The following is a 24,625-nucleotide window of genomic DNA, read 5'->3' as shown; positions in this document are numbered from 1 at the left end:
GGGGGATGGTTTTCTAAAGACAAATATAGATGGAGGTCTGAAGTGATCCATTTTAGAAAGCTGGCAAGTCCCCTGCCGTCTCAGGCAGGACTCATTTACCACCAGACTGAAGTGAGACGTTTTTCAAAATTAAGACATGACAGTCACGTGAAACTACTCCTTTTGCTCCAGAACATCCTTATGTTAACAGACTGAGAGCTTTGAAGATGTTTTACTATGAAAACTCAGGGTGGAGAGTGTAACGGCACAAAAATCTTCTGTCAGCGTGAAATCTCACCTCGGTGCAGATATGTGGCTGAGCTGAGAGCTGTGATTTTTAAATATGGAGGGCCTCAGTGTTACTTCAAGCTTAGACGTAGCTTAGACTGGACTTATTTGGCTTATTTTTGTTAACATTAAGAGACAGAGCAATGAAAACCTTTCATTTCCTCATTGCTCAGTTCAAATCTGTGTTCAGATGCCACAGATGATCCATATCCTGCTGCTGGTGTTTGTTAGTTTTATTAGTTTTATTGTATTTTTACTGATCCGTGCATGTTAATCACAGTCTCCTGTGAACTTATGAGTTAGCTGTCAGGAAACCTTGTAGTGCTGCCTTGCTTTACGATGATAAGAGCTAAATTAACACCGTGTTGTTTTGCACACAAAAGTCTCCACGGTTTGGAAATCTGCCCCCTGCACAGTCCTTCGTGTCACGCCCCATGTTCCCAGCTTTGTCCGACTCTCTCGCAGAAACACAGCATGCACACACACAAGCATGGACAATAACACACATCATGCCTTCTCTGGTGCATGGAGCGATTGCCGTAGCGTGATTAATGTCAGACTGTACCGTCACTGTGATCTGAAATTCCCTCACATTTTCTCTCTGGGCTGGGCTTCGCTCTGCTTGCTGAGTTTACTGACATACAGAATAAACTAAAAGGAGCTTTGTGTACTGTTTGCTGCTGAAGGCTGGTGGATTTGACATGGCATTTAGTTTAAGTAGCTGAACTGCTTTTATATTAAACTGGATAGTGGAACAAGTTAAATATAGTATTAGCTTATCTTTTCTCTCTTGCTCTCTTTTTCTCTCTCTTTACAGTATTCACCCAACATGACGATGAGTGTGTGATTTTTTTTTTTAATCTTTTATTTTATTTTACTTTTTCATCTCCCTTTATCTCAACCTCCCTTTCCCGTCCACCCTGATGCGTCTTGCATTACCCTCCTCCTCTTCCTCCTATTCGTGGATGGTGTGCTGTGCCACACAGCCCCTGGGGATTCCCCTGGAAAGCAGGATTCGCCTCAAGGCCCCCCATCCCACCAACACCTCCAAACTGGGTGTAAGAACATGAAAAGGCCTCCGAGTAGCAGGAAGGATCTCGTCTTCGCCCCGTCGAGGGTCCGAGCGCCGTGAGACCGCGAACCTGCCCCTAGCGTGTCTTTCTCGCATCCGAAACCTGCCCTAGTGGGTGACATCCAGGCCCAAACGAGACGCCCCTTCGCATTCAGCTCCGCCCCGCCGTCACCCTGTTCTCACATCAAGCTGATTAAAACTGACGAGGGCGCGCAGCAGTCCTCCGACCCGGGGCCGAGAGCCCTCATTTCAAAAGCTCTGCTCCTGTGACAGGATTGGTTAAAAAAGATGAACTGATGATGTCATTTTGGGGCGAGAACGGTTTTCATTCAGTGTTTGTATTTTTTGTTGTTGCTGATATTATTGTTCTAATTTTCATAATTGATATCGTTTGACTAATGTAGTTATGATTTCCTGTAAAGGGCACATTTTCTCTCAGCAGCAGCAGCGACGGTGACAGAATAAGCACACGCTCGAAAAATGCACAATGATTTTCTGTTTACGTGATTTGATTTGTTGTTTGTCTCGTTTCTGCCGCCGTCAGCCTCGCGTCACAAACCTCCTTTAATGTTTGTCTCCTAAATGTGTTCCCCAAACTTCACGGGAAGAGTATCTGGGTAACAGAGTTGTGTTTTCAGGTACAGTGTGTCTGTAGATGCACCTGACGATCACACGTCTAACTGTACTGTCTTAAAAAGTAACCCTTCTCCTAGCTTCCTGCTCTTTTGCTGGTAGAAAATGGCTCCGATGACACCCTGACGTGATTGTCAGCTGCCATTTTTAATTCAGAAATTTTGTGAATCCACTCGTCTCCTCTACGGATTGGGTCTTTTCTGTAAATGTAACATATTTAGCTTGTACTGTGTTTTCTTTTCTATCTTTTGTTTTAATTATTTGTTATTTACAAGTCGTCTGTGACTCCTGGAACGTGTTTCCCTACCCTTCATCCTCTTGCTTTGTTTGATTTCACTGTTTTTATGGACTCCAAGTGGCCCCTTTTCTCCTCCCAGGATTCATTCTGGTCCATCCAGCAACTCCTTTTGGGCTGGAAGCAAATGTGGGAGACACTCGTTTGGGTTGAAATCACAAATCCTGCTGGGTCCACCTTCTTAACTGTGCGTTAAATACCTGCCTCTGTGGAGTTCCCATCAGTGAGTCCCACATGTGCGGGATAATGGACCCGTGGGAGCGCTGATGATGGGAGTTGATCGTAAACCATCTAAAGAAGAGGATTACTTGCAATCAATAAGTTTCCATTTTGTTTTTAATTTCAAATGTATGAAATTGATTAAAAAAAATAAAGCCCATAGAATCTGCACACAGAAACGTCAATGTCACACAGTACGCTATTTAATTTGTTTCTGATGAACGCTCGCGGTCACCGGTTCAGAGGGTGAACTGTTTCTTTCAGTTGCTTCGCAGCTGTTTTCAAACCAACGACAACTGAGCAACCAGCGTTGCCTCTATGGGTGGTGGTGATGTACTTCTCAATTTCCTGATATCAATGTGAACAGTTTGTACACAGCGTTAAACAGGGACATCTCCAGGGTCTGGCCGTCGGTGGCCTGGAAATCACTCAGTCCAGTGTTCCTCCTATGTAGTGACACACGCCTCCCGCACCCCTCCCCCCTCCTTCCACACCCCTCACCCTTTGATTTCCCTTTTTGTAAATACTGTATAATGCATTTTGATATCATTGACATGTTTTGATATGTCAGTCACTACCAATGAATACAGCTGAAAGTAAATTATAAATAGATCTGTCCATGTTTTTCATAGTGAAAGGATGCACTGACTATTTGGCTCATGTGGCTAAATTTCTAGAATACAGTAAACATGGCTAAATGTATAGAATACATTGACACGCTTAATGCAGACCATACGCTAAAGGCGTGCGTGGCGGGGAGGACGGGACAGAGAGGAGCAAAGAGCCGCGGCGTCCTCGCTCTGCCCTCCACTCCTCTGTTTTGGTTTTGAAAAATCGTGTGAATAGTTTTTCCAGAAAAATGACAAAAAAGGGCATCTTCTCACAAAAAAAAAACATGTGACCTCATATTGCAGTTTTTAATATGAAGGATTTTTATCAATTTAAGAAACTTTTAAAAAGGAAAAAATACTTAAGGAAACCTCATTTTAAATTAAGAAGATCAAAATGTAATACTTATGGGGAAAACTGTGTCCTTTGCTATTCGCTCCTGTAATAGCGTTGTATAGTTTGAAGCTCTCTCACTGATCCCTCTCTCAGTCCTCTGTGTATATCGATCGTCGGCCATCTCTGTACTTCTATTGTGATGTATAATACTGTACCATTAGGAAGATTTGCTGGTCGGGCGGAGGGGTTGTATTGAGACGGGGAGGGGTGGGGAATCGGGGTAAGGGCGTTTAACGATTCTCCTGTACCGTTCACGGTCCTTTCTGATGACACGGCAGTATTCAATATGAAGCAGTCTGTCTCTTGGGTTTGCTTTGTATTTCATGGTAGGATAGTTCAGAATCTTGTCTTAGGGACTTAGGCGTCTTGTGTAGGTAATAAAGATGTTCTTTGTATGTTTCTTTATATTGTAAAGTTTCTTTAGACTGAAAGAAAAACAGATAATTTGCTTATCAAAAAAGAAACAATGCATCAATAATAAATGTCATTTGATTTTTCCTTGTTGTTTGACTCTCTCTCCCTCTTAGCGCTCATTTAACTCATCTTCCATATAGTCTCGGGCAATCGCTCTTGAGTCATCCCTCGTTTCTTCATATTTTGCTTCCAACGAGCTGGGCTTTTATCATATTTTGAAATTGCGCTTGAGCAATAGTCCTGCGGGCTTTCTGAAGAATTTTCTACGTTTTTCTTTTGACATTGACTACAGATGATTCATTCAAGAGAATCCAGGCTGTGTTGAAGAATATAGGTGGTCATACCAAATTCTTTAAAGCCTCTTCTGTACTGTATTTCCATCTATGTTTTCTACATGTTTGAATAAGGTGCTGCAGTTATTTCCCATTAACCAAGCCCGAGGGGTGACTCAAGACTTTTGCTTGGTTGTGATGATGTTAATCAGTAAAAACATATTTCCACTGGAAACATCTTTTTCCTGGAAAACTTTACATCAGCATTGTTTATTTGTGTTTGGATGAAACGCATGTCTAGCCATTGTGAATATGTAAATCACAGTTTTAAAATCCTTATTCAGAATAAATCAAAACATTAGAGAGCTGCACACAAAGTCTTCATGTGTAAATTCACCCCTTAAATCACTGATACAAACTGTTTTGTTTTTAATTTAATACATTTTGAGTGTTCTTAGCTTTCAGTGTGTTCATCTGTGTTTTAAACTAGCAAAAATAAGTCATTTTATCATTACAAATAGCAGCTGCAGGCGTACATCGCTGCCTCTGAGGTAAATTATGAATAAGCATGAAACATCCAATAAACGTGCAGGGTCTCAAGGTTAACAGGAAGCAGCCTGCTTGGGGCTGTTAACAGATCGTGGCGAAGTCAGGTTGATATTGGTATGCAGCGACACATCCAGGTCTCACTGGCTTCATGTTCCCCAACAGCAACCTAACTTCAGCACTGCGAGCTAAAGGAGACTGCTCAGAACCAAAACACGGCTCTTCACAGACAATTTCAGGGTAAGTGTCCGGTTATTTTGATACAGGCTTTTTATTATAAAATCCCTAACTCTGACTCACTCCATCGGGGATCGGTATAAGCAGTGATAAACACTCAGAGACAGTAAAAAAAATTGCTAATTTAATGCTGACAACTAGCAGCTAGCTAGCTGTACATCCTCGGCTAACGTGTGCTAGCAGCAGCCTGCCATCCGTGTGGGAACACATGACAGCAGGGCAACTTGTTAGAAACTTCTGGAAACGTGTGGTTGGCTTTCTTGCTGTAGAACAACAGTTAACATGTAATGTTGAGGTGAAATCGCATCACGTCACGCTAAAATCGATCAATAATCCCGATCGATTCAGAGCGAAAGCAGGTTTTATTTTAGTGCTGTTAGCCTGTAACAAGCTCAGTGGTGTGTGACTGACAGGGGATCTTTAAACACTGTTTTTGGGCTTTAATCTGAATTGGAATCCGTGTTTTGGGAGGGCACACACATTAAGAGTTAGGCAAAGGATCATTTTTGACGTTGTCTCCCGTCTTTTTTTCTTTTTTTTTTTACCAGAGGGGTCTGCTAATGACTGACAGAGAGGAGATTATGGAGTCGGATAGCCACGATAATGCGCAATCAGCAAAGAAGAACAGCAAAACGTCGCTGTTGGACAGCGGAGAAGACTTCGAGGTTTTAGATGAGGAAGACATTGACGACGACGAGCCGCCTCCTCTGGAAGATGCCGGGGAAGGGAAGGTGAAACCCACAAATTCAGAAAATGCAAACGCTGACCCCGACCCTACAGGTCAAGTCGATGAATGGCTGGATGTTTTGGGTATGTAGGACCCATGATGTGCTCCACAGCAGTGTAGGCTGTGCTGCACTTTCCTTGATTAGTGATGGGCATTGAGCCTGATATGGACAGTGGTCAGTGTTGTAATACATGTGACCGTGTCTAATTCCAGGTAATGGGCAGTTGAAGAAAAAAGTCCTGAAGGAAGGCGAAGGGCGAGACAGTCGACCACAGAAAGGACAGAATGTGAAAATCCGTCTTAAAACGAGCCTGGTGGACGGGACTTTAGTAGAGGAGAAGCCTGATTTCGCTTTCACTTTGGGAGATGGTGATGTAATCCAGGTAAAGACCTGTTAGATTAGTTTATTAATGCCCTTTGCAGAGGTTTGTGTGTGGAATTTGCACACTTCATGTGTGATTCCTTAATTTTCTCAAGAGAGCTTTTCTCCTTTTCAGGCACTGGATCTGACAGTCCAGCTCATGGCGCTGGGAGAGGAGGCGCTCATCCAGACTGATGCCAAATATGCATATGGTGCCAGAGGAAGGTAAGGAAGTGTTTGAGGCTGTTTTTGCATGTTGTTATTTTTAAACTTTTTGTATCAAAGTTTAATAATGGCCTTCTCACAATGCTAATTCATTTAAAAGTGGGTTTCAGTTCTCTGTCTTGTCCACTTATCTAATGAAGCTTTAGTGACTTTCTGATCACACTTTGGAGAGCACAGGTCTTGGCTTGTACCACCGTTTCTCACAACAGTTTTTAGAGTTAAGTGAGGGTTATCGTGGCCGATAAGGCCGTATCGGCACATAGCTAATATTAGCCGATCTATTGGTGTGGTTCTAGTTAGAGGTTACAAAATGGTTTATAAAGAGCTTTAAATTAACCAATTAAAACAGAGGAATCCTTCTACAATAATGCATAACAATAATAATCTCATAGTGATTTAATATTGTAACAGGAACAGGGAAAACCCAACAATCAAACAACAAAAATCAAAAAGTAATTACCCCCTAAACCTGATAACTGGCTGTTCCACCACCAGGCATTTGTGATGCCTTCAGTGAGTCTTTCACGTCACTGTGGAGGAACTTTAGCCCACTCTTCTTTGCAGAAATGCTTTAATTCAGACACATTGGAGGGTTTTCCAGCATGAACGGCTGTTTAAGGTCCCGCTGAAGCAGCACAGTCTGATTTAAGTCCAGACTTTGACCTGGACACTCCAAAACATTCATTTAGTCTTTCTGAGCCAATCAGACGTGGACTTGCTGCTGTTTGGATCATTGCTCTGCTGCTTGATTTCGCTTAAGCTTCGGGACATGAAGTGATTTGCGGACATCCTCCTTCTGGTATGGAGCAGAATTCATGGTTTCCTCAGTTACAGCGAGACGTCCTGGAGCAGCAGAGCCCCCCAGACCATCACACTACCACCACTGTGTCCACCTGCTGCTGGGATGTTCTCTTTATGAAACGCTGTTAGTCTGATGCAGATGTAACAGGACTCAAACCTTCCAGAAAGTTCAGCTTCTGTCTCATCAGTCAGAAGATTTTCCCAGGAGTCTCTGGGATCATCCCGCTGTTTGTTGGCAGATGTGAGACGAGCCTTTGTGATCTTCTTGGTCAGCAGTGGTGTTCTCCTTGGACTCTCCCATGAAGGCCATTTTTGCCCAGTCTCTTTCTTATGGTTGAGTCATGACCTCTGGCCTTGTTGTTCTGGTTCTTCTGTGACCTCCTGGGTGTATTTTGGTAGGCTGGTCACTCCTGTGAAGGTTCAGCACCGTTCCCAGTTTCTCCATGTGCGGAAAATGGATCTCACTGTGGTTCACTGGAGTCCCAGAGCCTCAGAAATGTCTCTGTAATCTTTTCCAGACTGATGGATGTCAGTGACTTTGTTTCTCAGCTGTTTCTTTAGATCTTTTAGCCTGCGTCACTTTGTCAGACAGCTTCTATTGAAGTGATTCAGCAGCTCTGACAGTGATCAGGCCACAGTTCATTTATCATTTCACAAGGGGAGCAGTTACTTTTTCACACAGGGCAGGTAGGTTTGGATACCCCCCCCCCCCCCCCCAATTAATTTAATCTGAAGCATTGAAATGTGACAGATATGCAAATAAATAATACATTGGGAAGGGGGAAATACTTTTTTCATGGCACTGCACACCCCGTCATTCCCCACAGAGCTGCAGAGTCACACTGGTTTGTGCAGCTCTCATCTTTCTGATTTTTGTTTATATCGCCCATCTCGAGAGAGACACAGAGAGGCGTTGTTGTCTGCCCGGTAGCTGGTGGCATCTCAAAGAAACGCTTTATTGATGCTGCGCATTCATTAAACCTGAGAGTAGTTTTAGACTCGCGAACGCAGCAGTGGTTAATCGTCTGACTGTGGATGTATCTAATTACTGCTTGTAAACTTTAATGTAATGTTTTCAATAGCTGCAGAATACTTTTATATAAGAAAACATAGTAATATCACAATGTAAAAAGTACTCGATGAATGAAAATGCTCTTCCACACTTGTGTGTGTTAATAAAAAAGAGAGGGAGCGAGTGAGAAGAGTGATGCTGTACCCGTCACTGCTGGTCTTCAGTTCGTAAAGAAGTCCATGTTTTTATTTCAGAACATTTTTAGGTTGTTTTTTTTTTTTTTTTTTTTTTTTTCTTCATTTGATTATGTGCGTCTTTGATGCAGTGCTACATTGTGATCATAATGAAGTTCCTAACTTTCATATGAGCTGAAAATTGAAGGAAAGTCGTAGTGCTCCTCTGCACTGCAGGATTTTTCTCTTTTCATTATGTAGAAAAGTGCAGTGGTTTCTTTCCTCGGACCAAACTACCCTTCATTCAGCAGTTTTAATATTGCTGCCAGAGGCTGCTGTTCTGTGGAGATTTTTTATTTTATTTTTTAAGCATCTTTTTAGAAATGTAAGTGATCCATCATCAGGACGCCTAAAGAAATACATCTCCAAACGCTGAAGCAAACCTGGACGGCTCTGTGCACAGGTTAAGCTAATCTCTAATGCAGACTTAAATGTCGATTTTAAAAAAAAAAACGCATCCAAGCACTACATTTTAAAAAGCTAAACCTACTTTTTACTGGACAAAAACGGTTTTTCGTTCTATGCAGGGACATGTGACAGGTCCTGTTTCCTGTGTAATCCAGTGATTGTTGACTTTTACTCTCTTAAACCCTGCCTCTGATTGTTTGTCTTTCCCTTTGTAGTCTTGAACCTGCAGTTCCTGCAAATGCTGAGCTGTCCCTAGAAGTGAAACTGCTGGAAGCTACTGATGCTCCAGACCTGGAGCTGCTACCCCCTGCGGAGAAGATTGCCCTGGCCAGCCAAAAGAGAGAGCGGGGCAATGCCCATTATCAGCGCGGAGACTACGCCTTTGCTGTCAATTCGTATAGCATTGCCCTGCAGATAACGGAGTCTAGTTCTAAAGGTGAGATCTGCCGATGCTCACGTTGACGATGCATTCCTGTAAATTTGGATTTGGCTGTTGTAATGAAAAGACATTATCAGCTTAACCAGTGTTCCTCTAATGTAATGACGCACCATTTGAATAATAACTTGCACTGTTCTTTTTTTTTTTTTTTTTTTTTAACTTCTTCTTTTGTTCCTGCTGTAGTTGACATCACCCCCGAGGAGGAAGAGGGGCTTTTGGATGTGAAAGTGAAGTGTCTAAACAACATGGCTGCTTCTCAGCTGAAACTGGACCACTACGATGCAGCGCTCAAGTCCTGCGTGTCAGCACTCGAACACCAGCCAGACAACATAAAGGCACTTTTCCGCATGGGCAAGGTGCGCGTAGCTCTCGTGCTTTCGGTTTCCTTCTGTCAGTAAACTCGTTGGTTCTCTTATTCACGGGTACCTGTCTTTGCTTTAGGTGCTGGCCTTGCAAGGTGAATTCACAGACGCCATCCAGACTTTAAGGAAGGCACTTAAACTGGAACCAAGCAACAAGGTATTTTTGGCCATCCATTCTTTCTCTTATCTTTATCAGGGTCCTGCGGGCGGTTGGGTGAGCGCTATCTCAGCTACATGAAGGGAAAGAGGCGGGGTAGACAGGTGGCCAGTCTGTCGCAGGCCTAACACGGAGACAGACGAGCGTTCACACCCACATTCACACCTATGGGCAGTTCAGCATCACCAGTTACTTTGGACTGTGAGGGGAATCCAGAGTACCTGGAGCAACGGTGCTAATCAACATGGCTACATGTTGTGGTGTTGACAAATAACTGTGTTCCTATGGCCAGCAGATGGGGCTATAGGGTAAAGTATCTCTATTTTTAGAGCCAATTGATCAATTTAAGGGGTCCGTCTCCAGATTGTTGATCTGAATAGGTTCTACTCACATCCAGCACATAAAGTGTTTCTGTTCTGCTTATACAGCCGGGTATACGTGGTTCTTTGGCAACGCGAGGCCGTTTGACGAAACTCGTCTAAACGTGTGGGCTTCTTGGATCAGCTGTAAGCTGCAGCAACTTGGTGCTCGTGCCCAGAACTCCCCACTTCAGTCCTACACAAATCTGTCAAACAGCACATGGCCTGCAAACCTCTTTTCAGCCAACACACACAGTGCAAGTATAATGGAGTGTTTCTGTGGCTCGGGTGAATTGCTAAGTTAATGGGCCTTTGAGAGTAGTTGGAGAAATGCAGCTAAATGTCTGATATCTGCAAATCTGAAACAAGTACAGAGGTGTAGCAAATGGAATAAACCAGAGGTATTAAAATGAAACGTACCAAAGCTACATTTAAAAACAAAGTAGATTAAGAAACTGAATCAAACTGGGGGGGGAGAATTCAGATTTCATAAGAGTCATCATTGTGTGTCACCATGTTTCTAATTTGGTGCTATATTTCCCTTTTTAATGCTAAAATATGCCACAAAAACTGAAAAGACTCCTTAAATAACCCGTGTTCTAACAGCAAGAAGCGTCAACAATACCGCGGCACTCTCGTTATAATAAATGAGGCGGTCTTGGACAGGCGCAGGCGTATGAAGTGACAGGATGACGCACTGTCGTCCTCTTCTCTAATAGACACACTGCCTGCTTTTTTTCTTCTTCACTGGTGTCAGCCATTCACACCCCCATCTCAAACTCGGATGCGTGAGAGATGATTTTCCTGTCTATTTACTTTTTTTGAAATGACATGTGGATATGACTGGTCCAATTTAGACGGCCTTCGAACGTCTCAGCACAGCATTTGGACACATGTGCTCCTAGAACAGGATGTTTAGTTTACCCTTATCATTTCTCTCAGGGACAAGTTAGTCATCTGTCAGTTTTGTGTCTTTGGTGAGCGGTTGATGGTGCCATTGCGGCGTCTTAGGTGGAAACTGACAAATCTTTTGTGTTGAAACATTTCCACAGACAGAATACACGGTTAAGTGAACATTACTGTAAACTCAATCTTTGATCAGGTTGTTTTACTAAGCAGAAAAAGTTTTTGTGTCTGAAAAAGCTAGTTTGCTTAGTCACTAGCAAGTGACTCATGTAGCAGACCATCCTGGAACAATAACTAGACCCATATCCTGGAATAATTGTCACCATGTGGGCAAAATGATTTCTTGGAAGACAAAAACATGCATACACAAATCAAATTTCATGTTTCACCAGGATTCGATTATGTTAAGTATTTCATCAGTACTGAAAAATATTGGTCGTATTTCTCTTGCAAAGCTGTGTTTTCTGCTTATCGTCGTCCTGACGTACGTGGGACGCAGAAATCGGCACTCCGGCTGCGTGTCCTGCACGTCAGCAGGTGTGCTAGACTGAAGAGCAGCTTTGAATCGTCTAATTGTCTCGCCTGTTGTGTGCAGACGATCCACGCTGAGCTCTCCAAGCTGGTGAAGAAGCACTCGGAGCAGCGGGGAGCAGAGCAGGCCATGTATAAGAAGATGCTCGGTAACCACTCTGATAACAGCAGCACGCAGAAACCACGCGCCAAGTCTTCATGGGTGAGACTGTCGCTAAAACACGGAGTTAAACCTGTGGTTCAGACTTAATCAGTATTACCAATAAAACAGGATGTGGAGTTTTGTTTGTTTGAGCTTTTCAGTGAGTCAACAAATCATTCGACTTGCTTAACATGCACTCTACTTCTGTTTCCCCAGGGTCTCAGCTGGAAGTGGCTTTTTGGCGCCACTGCAGTAGCCATCGGCGGCGTAGCCTTATCTGTTGTCATAGCTGCTAGAAATTGATGCGAACCTGTAGCGACGGCCTGACCAGTCCCACGCAGCGGGCCAGCCGAAACACAAAAGCACATCTGGCAGTGCCTTCTGACCTTTGGTCAAAGGAGGTGGAAATGTCAGTCGGTCAGTTGCCTCTTCGCCGTCACTCTCTCCTCTCTGCTATGTTTGAGAACTTTGTGACAAATTCGACGTCATCGGTAATGATGTAATATGGGAGATGTAATTCCAACCTTGTAAATGTGTAGGTTTAATAATATCTGTCGTTTTGAATCTTTTCTTTTGCTGCCATCGTTTTTCCAGTCTGGTAGTTCAAAGCGATTATCGGAACGCTGAAGCGAAAAGTGTAAAAATAGATTTAAGAAAAAAGAAATCAGCTGCTGTGAAATGTTACCATTTGTTGCTATAGTTCAGTGTCAGATTGTGCATTTGAAGTAATATTTATTATGCAAGAGACACAATTTCACTTTCTAATGGCGCACACACACACGTTTCTAATGATGCTCTACATTGTGCACTACCTCTGTGACCCTTTGTACTGATTCTACACACATACACACTATTATTGAAACACCTGTAGAGCAGTACTGCAGTCTTTGGATATGTTTAAGTTGGTGGGTGTACGCTGAAGTTTGTGGGGGTGCAGAGAGATGGTCTTAAAATTGTGCCCACGTCATTAGGAACTACGAAGGAGCCTGCGAGTGAGAAACGCCTCACGAAGAGTCGCAGGTAACGCAGACACCTCTCCGAAAGCAGAGGGAAAGCAACAATCAGAGGCAGCATACATTATTTAGCACATGACTGCGGGATTACATTTTAAAACCAGGAGATTTATTCATGTTCTGTCATGTGTACCATCATTCAACCGCCAGAAAAAGAGAAATGTAGATGTATATAATATATATTTTCCCCTAATTGAGATGCAGTTTTTCCCTTTAAAGTGACAGCAGAGTACGGTACAGGTAATTTCTCAGCAGATGGGTGAAAGTGGAGTTTATTTTTCATTTTCAGTAAATTATACCTCAGTATCACAATTAAGACCAAATGTTGAAGGATGATTCTCTGAAGGCCATGTTGAGTGCGTGCGTGGGTTTGTTTTTTTCCACCTTTGTAATTTTTTTTGTGTAGTTTGCCTTAAATTAAGTTCCATTTGGTGTTAATTTATTTTACTGCTTTCCTACCTAGAGTAAATGCGACTCCAGTAAATCTGTGCTTTCATCAGAGTAGCTGGTAGCCGCATCGACTCGTAACACTTGCTGATTAAAGTAATTATGCCATTCCATGCATTTGTTAATTTTGTATTGATCCCAATAAAACATGTCGGTCATGAGACTACGGTTTCCTTTGTGTCACTTTCTGCAGTTGTGTTTCACAGATATCGACTGTTGCACTGATTCATAAAAGGACCGCAGCTGCTCTGCTGCATCCATGTCTTTTAATAGAGAACGTGGAGAACATGCTCCAGATCATCTGCCTGTTTTCTTCTGCTTTTCTAAGTCAGTCATAGTTGGGCAGCTCCATTCTGAGGTTCCCCTTAGCATCTCCTCCTATCCAAGCATCTTACTTCGTCACACCAGCCCTCTGCATGTTCTCCTTCCCTACATCCATGATCCTCCTCTGGGCTGATCTTTTCCTCCTGCCTGGCAGCTACATCTTTATCATCCTCTGTCCAGGATATCCACTCTCCTTCCTTTGCACATGTGCAAACCACCTCATCTCTCTGACTCTGAGCTGTCCCTCTGTTGGACTTATTTCCTGTACTTCTTTCATCACAGCAGCTCTCTACCAGCTTATAAACCAAAATCACCCTGCTTACACTCACTTCTATACCTCTCTTGTGCTGATCCGCCTCCCAATCACACACAGGTATTCTCTCTTGTTCTTGACTTTTATTCCGCTTCTCTCCGGTACATACCTCCACCTGCTCCTTGTACATGTCCTGCACCTCTCTCACATACAGTCACTCCTGACTTCCTCATGCAGGATCACACTGCATGAGGACACTCATCTCCTCTCCAAGACATGGTGAAGCTCCTTCTCGATCAACACATCTGGAGTGCTCGTTCTCAGCATGAAGCCAAAACATCACAGAGACAGTTAAATGAATTAAATCAGAGATAGAGTCACTGTCCATGTTTTATTGGTTTACAAGCGGACATTCTCGGGTGTTGTGACTATACCCAAACCATCATGGTGTGTGTGTTCTTGCCTTCAGACATTGACGTTTCGCTGACGTAATCTGATGACCTATCGTTTCCCTCTACCTACGCGTTTCTGCTGGGCAGTGCTGGCTCATATAGTCAGTGTATATTTTTCAGTCGTTAATAAAATGACATAATTACAAAATATCCAGGAAAAAAAAATCAAAGTCATCTAAAATATCAATTAGTTTTAAGTGTTCAAAATATTGAAACAATTTAACATCGCTCAGTTACCAAACTTATAAAAGCAACACAGGTGTGACGCTGTAAAGTGTCATCATCATCATCATCATCATCAATATCATCGTCGTCGTCGTCGTTATTATTTCTGAGCAGACACTCGGGCTTTGCCCACGGGGCTTCCTCGCTCCCCGGTTCGTTGCTGCATATTCATTGAAAAGCACCGGGACTTCTCGGTTTACGGCAGAGCGCGTCCGTGCGCGTGGTGGTGGGAGCGAGAGCAAGATGGCGGCGCTGAAGGAGGAGCAGTGTTACGGACTGTCCTGTGGAAGAGTGAGCAACGGCAGCAATGTCTCCGTGTTTCACGTCAAACTCACTGACAGCGCGCTGAAGGCGTTCGAAGCCTACCAGAGCAGCAGGGTAAGCGGCGCCTTTTCGGTTCCGTGCCGTCCCGGTCGGCTCCCGAAGTCCGTGCTGGCGGCTGTGACAGGCGGAGGGAGGTCGGTCCCCGCTCCGCCTGCCTTCAGGCTGAGGTCCACGGCCGGTTCGGTTTGATGAGCGTGTAGTTTAGCGAGCCCCGGCTGTGGCCGGGTGCTCGGTGGGTTTTCCGTGTTTTTGTAGCTACACCCAGACACCCCTCACTCCAGCCCGGTGCCACTGGACCCGCAGCCCGCTTACTTCATCGCGTTGTTTCAGCCTCTCTGTGTAAACTTGGTATCGGCCACTTGTCTTGCTTAAATACGTCTTTTATAACGTAGAAGAATTATCAGTGAAAATTAGTCATTTATGGCGCGTGTACAGATGTTTCCAGAAAGTTTGGTACCCCTGTCATTTCTCTCCTGTTTTTTTTTTTTGGGGGGGGGAAGTGGGGTGGTGGTGGGGGCAAACCTTGCTAGCTAAACTAGCCATCAAACTGCCCACACATGAGGGTGTCTGGTGCCGTCGGTTATCTGAGCCCTGTCCGCTCACTTTAAGCTGTTACCTCTCTCAAAGCCTTGACTCGGCAGTGAATACTTTGAAAAAGCACTCGGTATTCATGCGAAACATGGGCATTTTTTTTTACCCAACCCCCCTCCTCACATCCAGTAAATGCTCATCATGTTCAGTTTACAGCTTTAGACATTGTCTGAAGTTACTGGACACTAGATTCAGCTCGTGGGTTTCTGGGTTGCTTTTTGCTCTTACTCGGCTTCTTGTGTCCACAGCTTTAAGTCTGATGGTGGCCATCTAACGTTTCAGCTTCTATAAATATTTGACAGGGAAAAGCTGACAGGCCAGGAGGAAAGGGCCTTATCTCCAGCTTCAGTGGCTGTGTATAGCAGGACTGCAGCTGACAATCCACAACAGTAAACTGTGACAGGTAACTGGGTGGCCACTAGTTGTAGGAAGAGGTCTGCCTAATCAAATACAAGGCACATGGAAGGAATGAGCATTAGAAGGTATCTGTGATGGTTATATTAGGAAATGATGATCATTTAGGACTTTGGTGTTGTGATTTAGAGATCTGTTAGCAGTGCATTTGGCCACAATTTTATCAAAACACATGCCATGTGAGCTTTCTTACGTTACCCGCTGAAAACGTGCCATACCGATTGTCCACTGCTGTTACCAGCCTGACTGCTTCCCATGAAAACTTTCATCATCTGGCATCTGCCTCCAGTCTCGTGAAGGAGGCAGAAACTTATTATTATCTCGCAGATCTTAAGCTTTAGCGTTTAATCATGCCTTCCTGATATTTCCCAGGGGTGCAGGTTAGAAAAACAAAACTTTAAGGTGAGAGTTCATTGCAGATATGAATATGTTAGATTAGTCAAGCAAATTGTTAAAACTGTGGAACACTTGGTATTTATTTGGCAGAAAGGCTAAATTAACTGATTATTATGGTTATCGATGGGTGAACCTGCCAGAAAATATCTGGCAATTTATTTGATTTTTAACTTTTTATCGGTCAGAGTAAATTAAACCATTAATCTAAGAAAATGCTCTCCTCACAGCTCCGTCTGTGTCCTGTGCCTGTTCCACGGTGGATGTCAAACTCTTCTGTTTGACAACCAAGATAAATTTTCCACATGTATTTTTCCCAATAACATGACTCTATAACCCACCAGTGGGGAGAACCGCTGCCCTTCTAGTACGTTCGTTGGCCAAATGAACGTTATGGCAGTTTTCTACGAGCTGTGGGAGGTCACAGAGTGCCATTGCTTACTGATTTGGTAACACTGTCTTAACTGTGGGACTAGAAATTCCCTTAGGAGGCAGCTGGTCGTTGCTACCTCCCGAAATGGGCTCCAAACACTGAACTGGCAGAGCTTTGAGGATAAACTGCTGCCCAGTGCTCATCCAATCTGCAAAGGCTCAAATTTGCATTAAACGACTCAGAGTACACAGGAAATTGGTCAGCTGGAAGTTTCCTTTGATAACATGGATGTCAGAGGAATTGAAAACTTGTTTCACAATCCAGAAGATGCTCTCCTGAAAGTGGCCCTTGAACTGACGTGCAGACGTGTTGCTAAACTCGTATAGCTCATTGTGAGATTATCCTGACCTCTTTCCCTGTTATTTGACTTAACCCTTACTCACAGTTTGAATGACTGTGCTACTGACTAATCAGATGTGTGGACGATATAGAGAAGTGAATGGTTTTGGAGTAGTAAGGTGATAGAAACTTTGCTGCCTCATTGTGGGGATGTTGACTCTTGGCGGGCTCAACGGTTCACGATTCGCATTCAAACTTTTTGTGTTGAGCGGCATCTCTGAGGTCGGCAGGTTCTGAGCTCTTGCTTAGTTTTGGGATTGCTATATGCCAATAAGCACAGGACTGCAGAGGCAGTTAAGCACTGTTTTTATGACTTCAACAGGTTCATTGGACAGATGATGAGAGATTATTAAACCACCCATGTGACACAGAACAGTCCTGCATAGGTGTGCACGTGTGTCCTCTAAAGAAGATAATCAGTCTTATAATGTTAGTAATGTTGGTGTCTGCTGTGTTAATTACACAAATGAGAGCTTTACATATTTAAAAGCACTGGAATGAAATCCAAACAAAGGCTAACACTGGGGCTCAGGAGCGGTGCTCTTCTCAACTGAAGACCCTGTCTTCCTACATTCACATGCCATAAATTGTGGTGAGAGTTGTTGGACTGACGTCAGTTTGGGGATTCTTATTTGCCTGTGGTTGGCTGTTATCAGTTTTCATTAGGTCATAAATATAAGAACTCTGCCTTCATTTGAATAAAAAGAAATCAACAGGATCATCTGAGACTGAAGCTATGTGCAGTTTACGCTCCCTTTGGTCCGTATGGTCCATCTCTGCTGTTGTTTCTCAGAAACATCCCTATCACTCATGCCACTGCCTCAAACCTGAGCCTAAATTGCCTTCATTGTTGCTTTTCCCCCCCTTAGAGTTCCTGATTGTTCTAACATTGGCTGGCACCCAACTGCTGGGGTGAGCTGGTAGAGGAAGAGAGGTGAACTCTTAATTGTGTCATAGTGAAGTCACTACACGCTTTGCTTTGTGGGAGAGCAAGAAATTTTTAAAGGCTTATTGATCACATTCCTCTGTAAGCTAACAAAATACAAAACACGGGACCAGACGGAAAGCTGATTCAGTTCATTTAGATGCTGTATTAGTCTAATAAAGCATGTCTTGTTGCACTGCTGGCTGAATGAGACGTGACTGTCAGCTGGGGGGTTTTCTTGGTACGTCTGAGGACATGGTGAACTGGAGCTTCTGCTACGGGACTGCCAGCAGAGACTCACTCGCTTTTTTTTTTTTTCTTCCTACTAGCTGTGACATAAGCAAGGAAATGAGTAAGGCTACCCGGCATCACTGAGCTGAAGGTTATGGAGAGTACAGATAAGTTTTGAATTATGTCTGCATGACTTTTATAGCACAGTACTAGGAAAAAACAGCTTGACTAGTGTGCTGAAATAGTACTTGGGGGTTTTAGGTTTTTTTCCTATCTCAAAAGATCTAAAACTTAACATGTCCATCCATCAAAGAGACAGCCTTTTGTCCAGAAGCCCCCATACAGGTGCGTGCTCTCTCATGCACACAGACCCAACTCACACCTCTGTTTTGACAATAGAAATGCCCAATTGACCTTCGTCTTAAAGACAAACTCACTTCTAATTCACTTTTACACCACTGTCATGAGGTGTAATGACTTGAAGACTTTCACACAGTATCTGCACAGGGAACCAAGCTTCGTTCGGTAATGATAGATTTTACAAACATTTGGCATGATAATAACTTAAACCAGGAATACTGGTGAGGGGTAGCTAGTCCCAGTGGTATTGACAAGTTATTTGTGTTGTAGTGAGAGGAAAAGAATGAATTTTGTATTCATGAGGACAAACATCAGTGCTGGCATCAGTCCCGTGATGATCTATGGTCTGGATTTATGTGCAGTATATTCCACATTTTATTCGCTTGAAGTCCTGAACTTTATAAAGAGTTGTATGAGATGTGAGTGCGCTCCGTTAAGTCTAGTTCTTCATAACCTAAAGTGGCATTTGTCTGATACGTGTAACCGAAAGCATGTTTTGCCTTCGGAATTGTCAGGATAGAAAGTTGTTGAATTGCTCAAATTGTTGTCCAGAGCTTAAATTTCTTCTCTAGATAAAGAACTTTTGAGTTTCTCCATCATGGGTGAAAAATTGACACCCTTTCTGTTGTTTTTCATCTGTGAGCATAAGTTTTAACGGTGACAAATTCTGAATTAAAGCACTTGTATCTAAGGAAGTTGTAAGTAAGCTGGGGGCTTGGCCACCTAACCCCGTCTCAGACCTTATGGGAACGGTAGGGGAGGTAACAGAACCTGGGTGGGGATTTTGTTGCATGAATCCAGTTGGCTAATGCCAGCGCTACGGTTATTTAAGGAATGCTTACTCCTCAGTTTCAGCAGAGCATGGGACACTGCAAGAGATGACCATAACCACTAAGGCCAAATACGACTCTAAATGTCATGGTGTTCCTGTGCCCTGTGGCAAGGTTACCACAAGTGACAATGTCTCCATGACCTGGTATGTCCTTTCCAAGAGCTCAGTCAGTGCATGGGTCATGGTTTGGTCTTTTAATTTTTAATCATACGTGGAGCATCATAAATGCTTAAAATAGGCACAAATGAGTAGTGTGACTGTGGCGCCAGAACAAATTATATGCACATTTGAGTTTTATTCACACATAACCTTCGTTTTTAAAGGTGTTACTTCGCTCAGTGGGTTGTAGCAATAAAGAATAAATGCCCAGACGTAATACATGAAAGACTGCTTCATCAATTCAGAAAACCTGAATTAGGCTGGACCTTGAAGAAATATCTGCCAATTCAATGCAGGCTTTTCCACATTTGAAAAGACTGAGTTTGAAAGGAGATTCCTCTTTTATGTTCACGTCTATCCTTGTGTGTGTTTCTACCTCAGAAAGCAGGTTGGAACACACACAATAATTATTCTCGTGTTGGACCTCCGATGCTGTTGGAGTAAGAAAACTGAATTTTTCCATCTGTAGGGTGTCAATGTAGCTCAACTACATACACTGGACAGTGATTACACTTTGCATGTGCTAGCTCAAAGATCAGGTCACACAGATTTAAAATTAACAGGCTTCACAGTAGGGGTGCAACAATACTCGTATCGATATTGAACCGTTCGATACAGTGCTTTCGGTTCGGTACGCATATGTATTGAACAATACAAATTTTTTTATTTATTTTATCAACTTTTCTTCTGACGATGCTGTCTGTGTTGAGCGCTCAGTGGATCTGCGTTCGACTACTCTGCCTAGGCTGCACTGTCGAGTGCAGATCCACTGAGCGGAGCGCAAGCTAGCAAGACAGAAGCTAAGCTGCCTCAACGCTACCTGAAACTGAACCTCCCCCACCCTAATTCAGATCTGGCGTTTGGAACGATCTTGGTTTTCATGTGAAGCATGACCCTGATGGTAAGCACGTCATGGACAAAAGTAAAACAGTATGTCGGATGTGCCACGCAATGCTCAATTGGTGGGAACTAGTGCGTTAGCGCACTTAGCTTGTTAACATGTTGACGCCGTCCAGCCCCACGCACGGGGCAATCCGCGGTAACTCGTTAAAGGAGATTTGCCACGTTATGGCGTTAATGTAATTTTAACGAGATTAACGCTGACAGCACTAGTGGGAACACAACGAATATCACTGCACATTTACGCCGACATCATCCTAGTGCAAAAGACAAGTGGAAGCAGACAAAAACAACAAGCACATGATTCTCCTTATGGGGACCTAATATGTTTAATATGCTGCTGAGTATATAGCCCAGAAGAAGCGTATAGTATAGCTTTTATTTTGGAAAGAGCCATTTCTCTGTAATAAACTCTTTTCTAAAGATGAGTGATTTCTCGGTCAGATAGATTTATTAGGGCCCGAGCACCGAGAGTGCGAAGGCCCTATTGTATCTGCTCCGTTTCTTATTATTATTATTATTATTATTATTATTATTATTATTATTATTCAGGCGAAACAAGGGCCTTTTTGAGGGCCTAAACATGCTCAAAAACTCATGAAATTTTGCACACATGCCAGGTCTGGTGAAAAATTTTGTATTTTAATGGTTTTACATATGAGCACTGGGAAATGGCTCTAGAGCGCCACCTATGCCTTGTTAAATGCAGCCCTACGACCACATGGTTTGAGCTACATGTATGAAATTTGGCACACATGTGTATCATGCCAAGACGAACAAAAAAGTCTGTGGGCCCATTGACGCAAACCCAACAGGAAGTCCGCCATTTGGAAGAGAAGGTGACATTTTGGCTCTAATTTTGCCATTTCCATGCCTCGAACTTTAACGAACTCCTCCTTGGGATTTGGTCCTATAAACTTCAAATTTGGACAGTGTCAACTACACCCTTGTGCCATGTTAAATTGCGGAGCTTTTGAGTTTTCACAATACTATGAGGCCGTGGCGCCATGGCGAATTTCGATGACTCGCCATGAAAATCTTATTGCCTCTCATTTTGTCTTAGATTTTCTGTCCTTGACCAAAGTGAACACATATGATAAGGCTCCACCCCTGAACATATTTCAACTGCCATATTTGACACCAGGGATAGCGCCACCTAGTGGGAATAGGAAATGTCATGTTTTACACTTTGGGGTACAGTATAGTGATGGGTGACACCTGCAGCCTCAAATTTCTCCAGGAAAGCCTTAAGGAGTTGGTCTTGGGTTACAGTGAAAACTGTGACTTTTCGCAAAAGGGTGTGACCCCAGCAGCATGGCGAACTTTGATGTCACGCCATGAAGAAACAAATTAGTATACCTCAATGAAATCCAGTCTGTTCAGTACCAGACTTTACAGGCATGATGTCAGACCCGCCCTGAACAGATTGATGTGCCCATTGTCGGGAATACGTACAGCGCCACCTAGTGGCAACAGGAAATGTCATGGCTTTAATTTTGTTGTACTGATTTTCACAGGTTCATCGTGGCCACCTCAAAAGCGGTGAATATCACCATCAGTCCCTCGTGATGCTTCAGTGCAAAAATTGTGACTTTAAACTGAACGCCGCACCCTGGTGGCAACGCGGTCCACCATGAAAGATGAAGTGGCTTTTGAGGGGCTTGGAAAGTTTAAAAAGTCGTGAAATTTGGCGCACACCTCCAATGTGGTTAAGGCTTTGTTGTTATGTGATCATTTTCATTGAATAGCGCGAAATTGCTCCACAGCGCCCCCTACAAAATTTCAAAATCACAGCCCCTGCTCTGTGTTTTATGTATGAGTCTGAAACCTGGTAAGCTTATAGGAGATATCAAGATGTACAAAAAAGTCTCTTGGAGCAATATCCCAAATCCAACAGGAAGTCAGCCATTTTAAAATTAATGTGCAATTTTGGCAACATTTTCCCCTCTTTTCAGGCATCGTTCTTTGACGAACTCCTCCAAGGGATTTCATCAGATTGGACCGATCTGCAGTTTGTGGAATCTAAAGACCTTTGTGATGTTAAATTGCGAAGCTTTTTACGTCCAGGGAAACGGGGTGGTTATGGCGGCACGTGGAGTTTCAATCACTCGCCAAAAAGCAGTAATCTGCTGTCACTCAAAAACACAATGTCCAATCTCTCCCAAACGTCTCAGGTGTGATGAGACTCGAGCTTGGAAGTGTTTGTTATGCCATTTGTACATAATGGTTAGAGCGCCACCTAGTGGAACGACTAACTAATCATGAATGAATGAGTTGAAATGTTAGCTGGTGGTTAAATGCATGAATTCCATCAATGTGACATCAGATCGGACGTGCTGGTTTTAGGTGTTGGGCGTGGCTCGACGCGCCGGGGGTGCGAGGGCCCTCATAACGCTGCTTGCAGCTTTAATTAGGGCCCGAGCACTGACAGTGCGAAGGCCCTATTGTAATTGCTCTGTTTATTATTATTAGGGCCCGAGCACTGACAGTGCGAAGGCCCTATTGTAATTGCTCTGTTTATTATTATTAGGGCCCGAGCACTGACAGTGCGAAGGCCCTATTGTAATTGCTCTGTTTATTAGGGCCCGAGCACTGAGAGTGCGAAGGCCCTATTGTATCTGCTCCGTTTCTTATTATTATTATTATTCACCCCAAACAAGGGACTTTTTGAGGGCCTAAACATGCTCAAAAACTCATGAAATTTTGCACACATGCCAGGTCTGGTGAAAAATTTTGTATTTTAATGGTTTTACTTATGAGCACTGGGAAATGGCTCTAGAGCGCCACCTATGGCTTGTTAAATGCAGCCCTACGACCACATGGTTTGAGCTACATGTATGAAATTTGGCACACATGTGTATCATTCCAAGACGAACAAAAAAGTCTGTGGGCCCATTGACGCAAACCCAACAGGAAGTCCGCCATTTGGAAGAGAAGGTGACATTTTGGCTCTAATTTTGCCATTTCCATGCCTCGAACTTTAACGAACTCCTCCTTGGGATTTGGTCCTATAAACTTCAAATTTTGACAGTGTCAACTACACCCTTGTGCCATGTTAAATTGCGGAGCTTTTGAGTTTTCACAATACTATGAGGCCGTGGCGCCATGGCGAATTTCGATGACTCGCCAAGAAAATCTTATTGCCTCTCATTTTGTCATACATTTTCTGACCTTGACCAAAGAGCACACATATGATAAGGCTCCACCCCTGAACATATTTCAACTGCCATATTTGACATAAGGGCCAGCGCCACCTAGTGGGAACAGGAAATGTCATGTTTTACACTTTGGGGTACAGTATTGTGATGGGTGACATCTGCAGCCTCATATTTCTCCAGGAAAGCCTTAAGGAGTTGGTCTTGGGGTACAGTGAAAACTGTGAGTTTTCGCAAAAGGGTGTGACCCCAGCAGCATGGCGAACTCAAATGTCTCGCCATGAAGAAACAAATTAGTATAACTCAATGAAATCCAGTCTGATCAGTACCAGACTTTACAGGCGTGATGTCAGACCCGCCCTGAACAGATTGATGTGCCCATTGTCAGGAATATGAAGAGCGCCACCTAGTGGGAACAGGAAATGTCATGTCTTACACTTTGTTGTACTGATTTTCACAGGTTCATCGTGGCCACCTCAAAAGCGGTGAATATCAACATCAGTCGCTCGTGATGTTTCAGTGCAAAAATTGTGACTTTAAACTGAACGGCGCACCCTGGTGGCAACGCTGTTCACCATGAAAAATGAAGTGGCTTTTGAGGGTCTTGGCAAGTTTATAGAGGCTTGAAATTTGGCACACACCTCCAATGTGATGAAGGCTTTGTTGTCATGTGATCATTTTCATTGAATATCCCAAAATGGCTCCACAGCGCCCCCTACAAAATTTCAAAACCACAGCCCCAGCTCTGTGTTTTATGTATGAATCTGAAACCTGGTAGGCTTATAGGAGATATCAAGATGTACAAAAAAGTCTCTTGGAGCAATATCCCAAATCCAACAGGAAGTCAGCCATTTTAAAATTAATGTGCAATTTTGGCAACATTTTCCCCTCTTTTCAGGCACCGTGCTTTGACGTACTCCTCCAAGGGATTTCATCAGATTGATGCAATCTCCTGTGTGTGGAATCTAAAGACCTTTGTGATGTTAAATTGCGAAGCTTTTTACATTCAGGGAAACGGGGTGGTCATGGCGGCACGTAGAGTTTCAGTCACTCGCCAAAAAGCACAAATCTGCTGTCACTCAAAAACACAATGTCCAATGTCTCCCAAAGCTCATAGGCGTGATGAGACTCGAGCTCGGAAATGTTTGTTATGTCATTTGTACATAATGGTTAGAGCGCCACCTAGTGGAATGACTAACTAATCACGAATGAATGAGTTGAAATGTTAGCTG

General features: G+C 43.4%; 3 protein-coding genes across 4 annotated transcripts in view; all 3 read left to right on the top strand.

Moving 5' to 3' along the window:
• ssbp4 (single stranded DNA binding protein 4) overlaps nt 1–3,988 on the top strand; it is a 92,489-nt gene extending 88,501 nt beyond the window's left edge. Inside the window, exon 17 of one of the 2 annotated variants that reach the window (XM_080878723.1) lies at nt 1,254–3,988. In XM_080878723.1, coding sequence (XP_080734849.1) covers nt 1,254–1,337 — 84 coding nt within the window. In that variant the 3' untranslated portion in view covers nt 1,338–3,988. Of the gene's footprint in view, nt 1–1,084 lie in introns of both variants that reach the window. The other variant, XM_080878724.1, reaches the window with a different exon arrangement.
• An 817-nt stretch (nt 3,989–4,805) lies between these two features.
• On the top strand, nt 4,806–13,240 carry fkbp8 (FKBP prolyl isomerase 8). The gene is made up of 9 exons (XM_080878726.1): nt 4,806–4,963; nt 5,509–5,770; nt 5,901–6,070; nt 6,185–6,273; nt 8,943–9,163; nt 9,350–9,522; nt 9,608–9,685; nt 11,546–11,683; nt 11,840–13,240. The coding sequence occupies exons 2-9, from the start codon at nt 5,521–5,523 to the stop codon at nt 11,924–11,926; spliced, it is 1,206 nt and encodes a 401-aa protein (XP_080734852.1). The 5' UTR covers nt 4,806–4,963; nt 5,509–5,520; the 3' UTR covers nt 11,927–13,240.
• Nucleotides 13,241–14,118: 878 nt separating this feature from the next.
• Nucleotides 14,119–24,625, top strand: part of ell (elongation factor RNA polymerase II) — a 64,632-nt gene continuing 54,125 nt past the window's right edge. Inside the window, exon 1 of the mRNA XM_080877383.1 lies at nt 14,119–14,715. Within this exon, the coding sequence (XP_080733509.1) occupies nt 14,581–14,715 (135 nt within the window). The 5' untranslated portion in view covers nt 14,119–14,580. The remainder of the gene's footprint in view (nt 14,716–24,625) is intronic.

This window comes from Rhamphochromis sp. 'chilingali' (genome assembly GCF_963969265.1).
Source record: "Rhamphochromis sp. 'chilingali' genome assembly, chromosome: 3".
Classification (NCBI taxonomy): Eukaryota; Metazoa; Chordata; class Actinopteri; order Cichliformes; family Cichlidae; genus Rhamphochromis; species Rhamphochromis sp. 'chilingali'.
The sequence above is the reverse complement of the archived record's forward strand: the minus strand, read 5'-3'. Positions and strand labels throughout refer to the sequence as shown.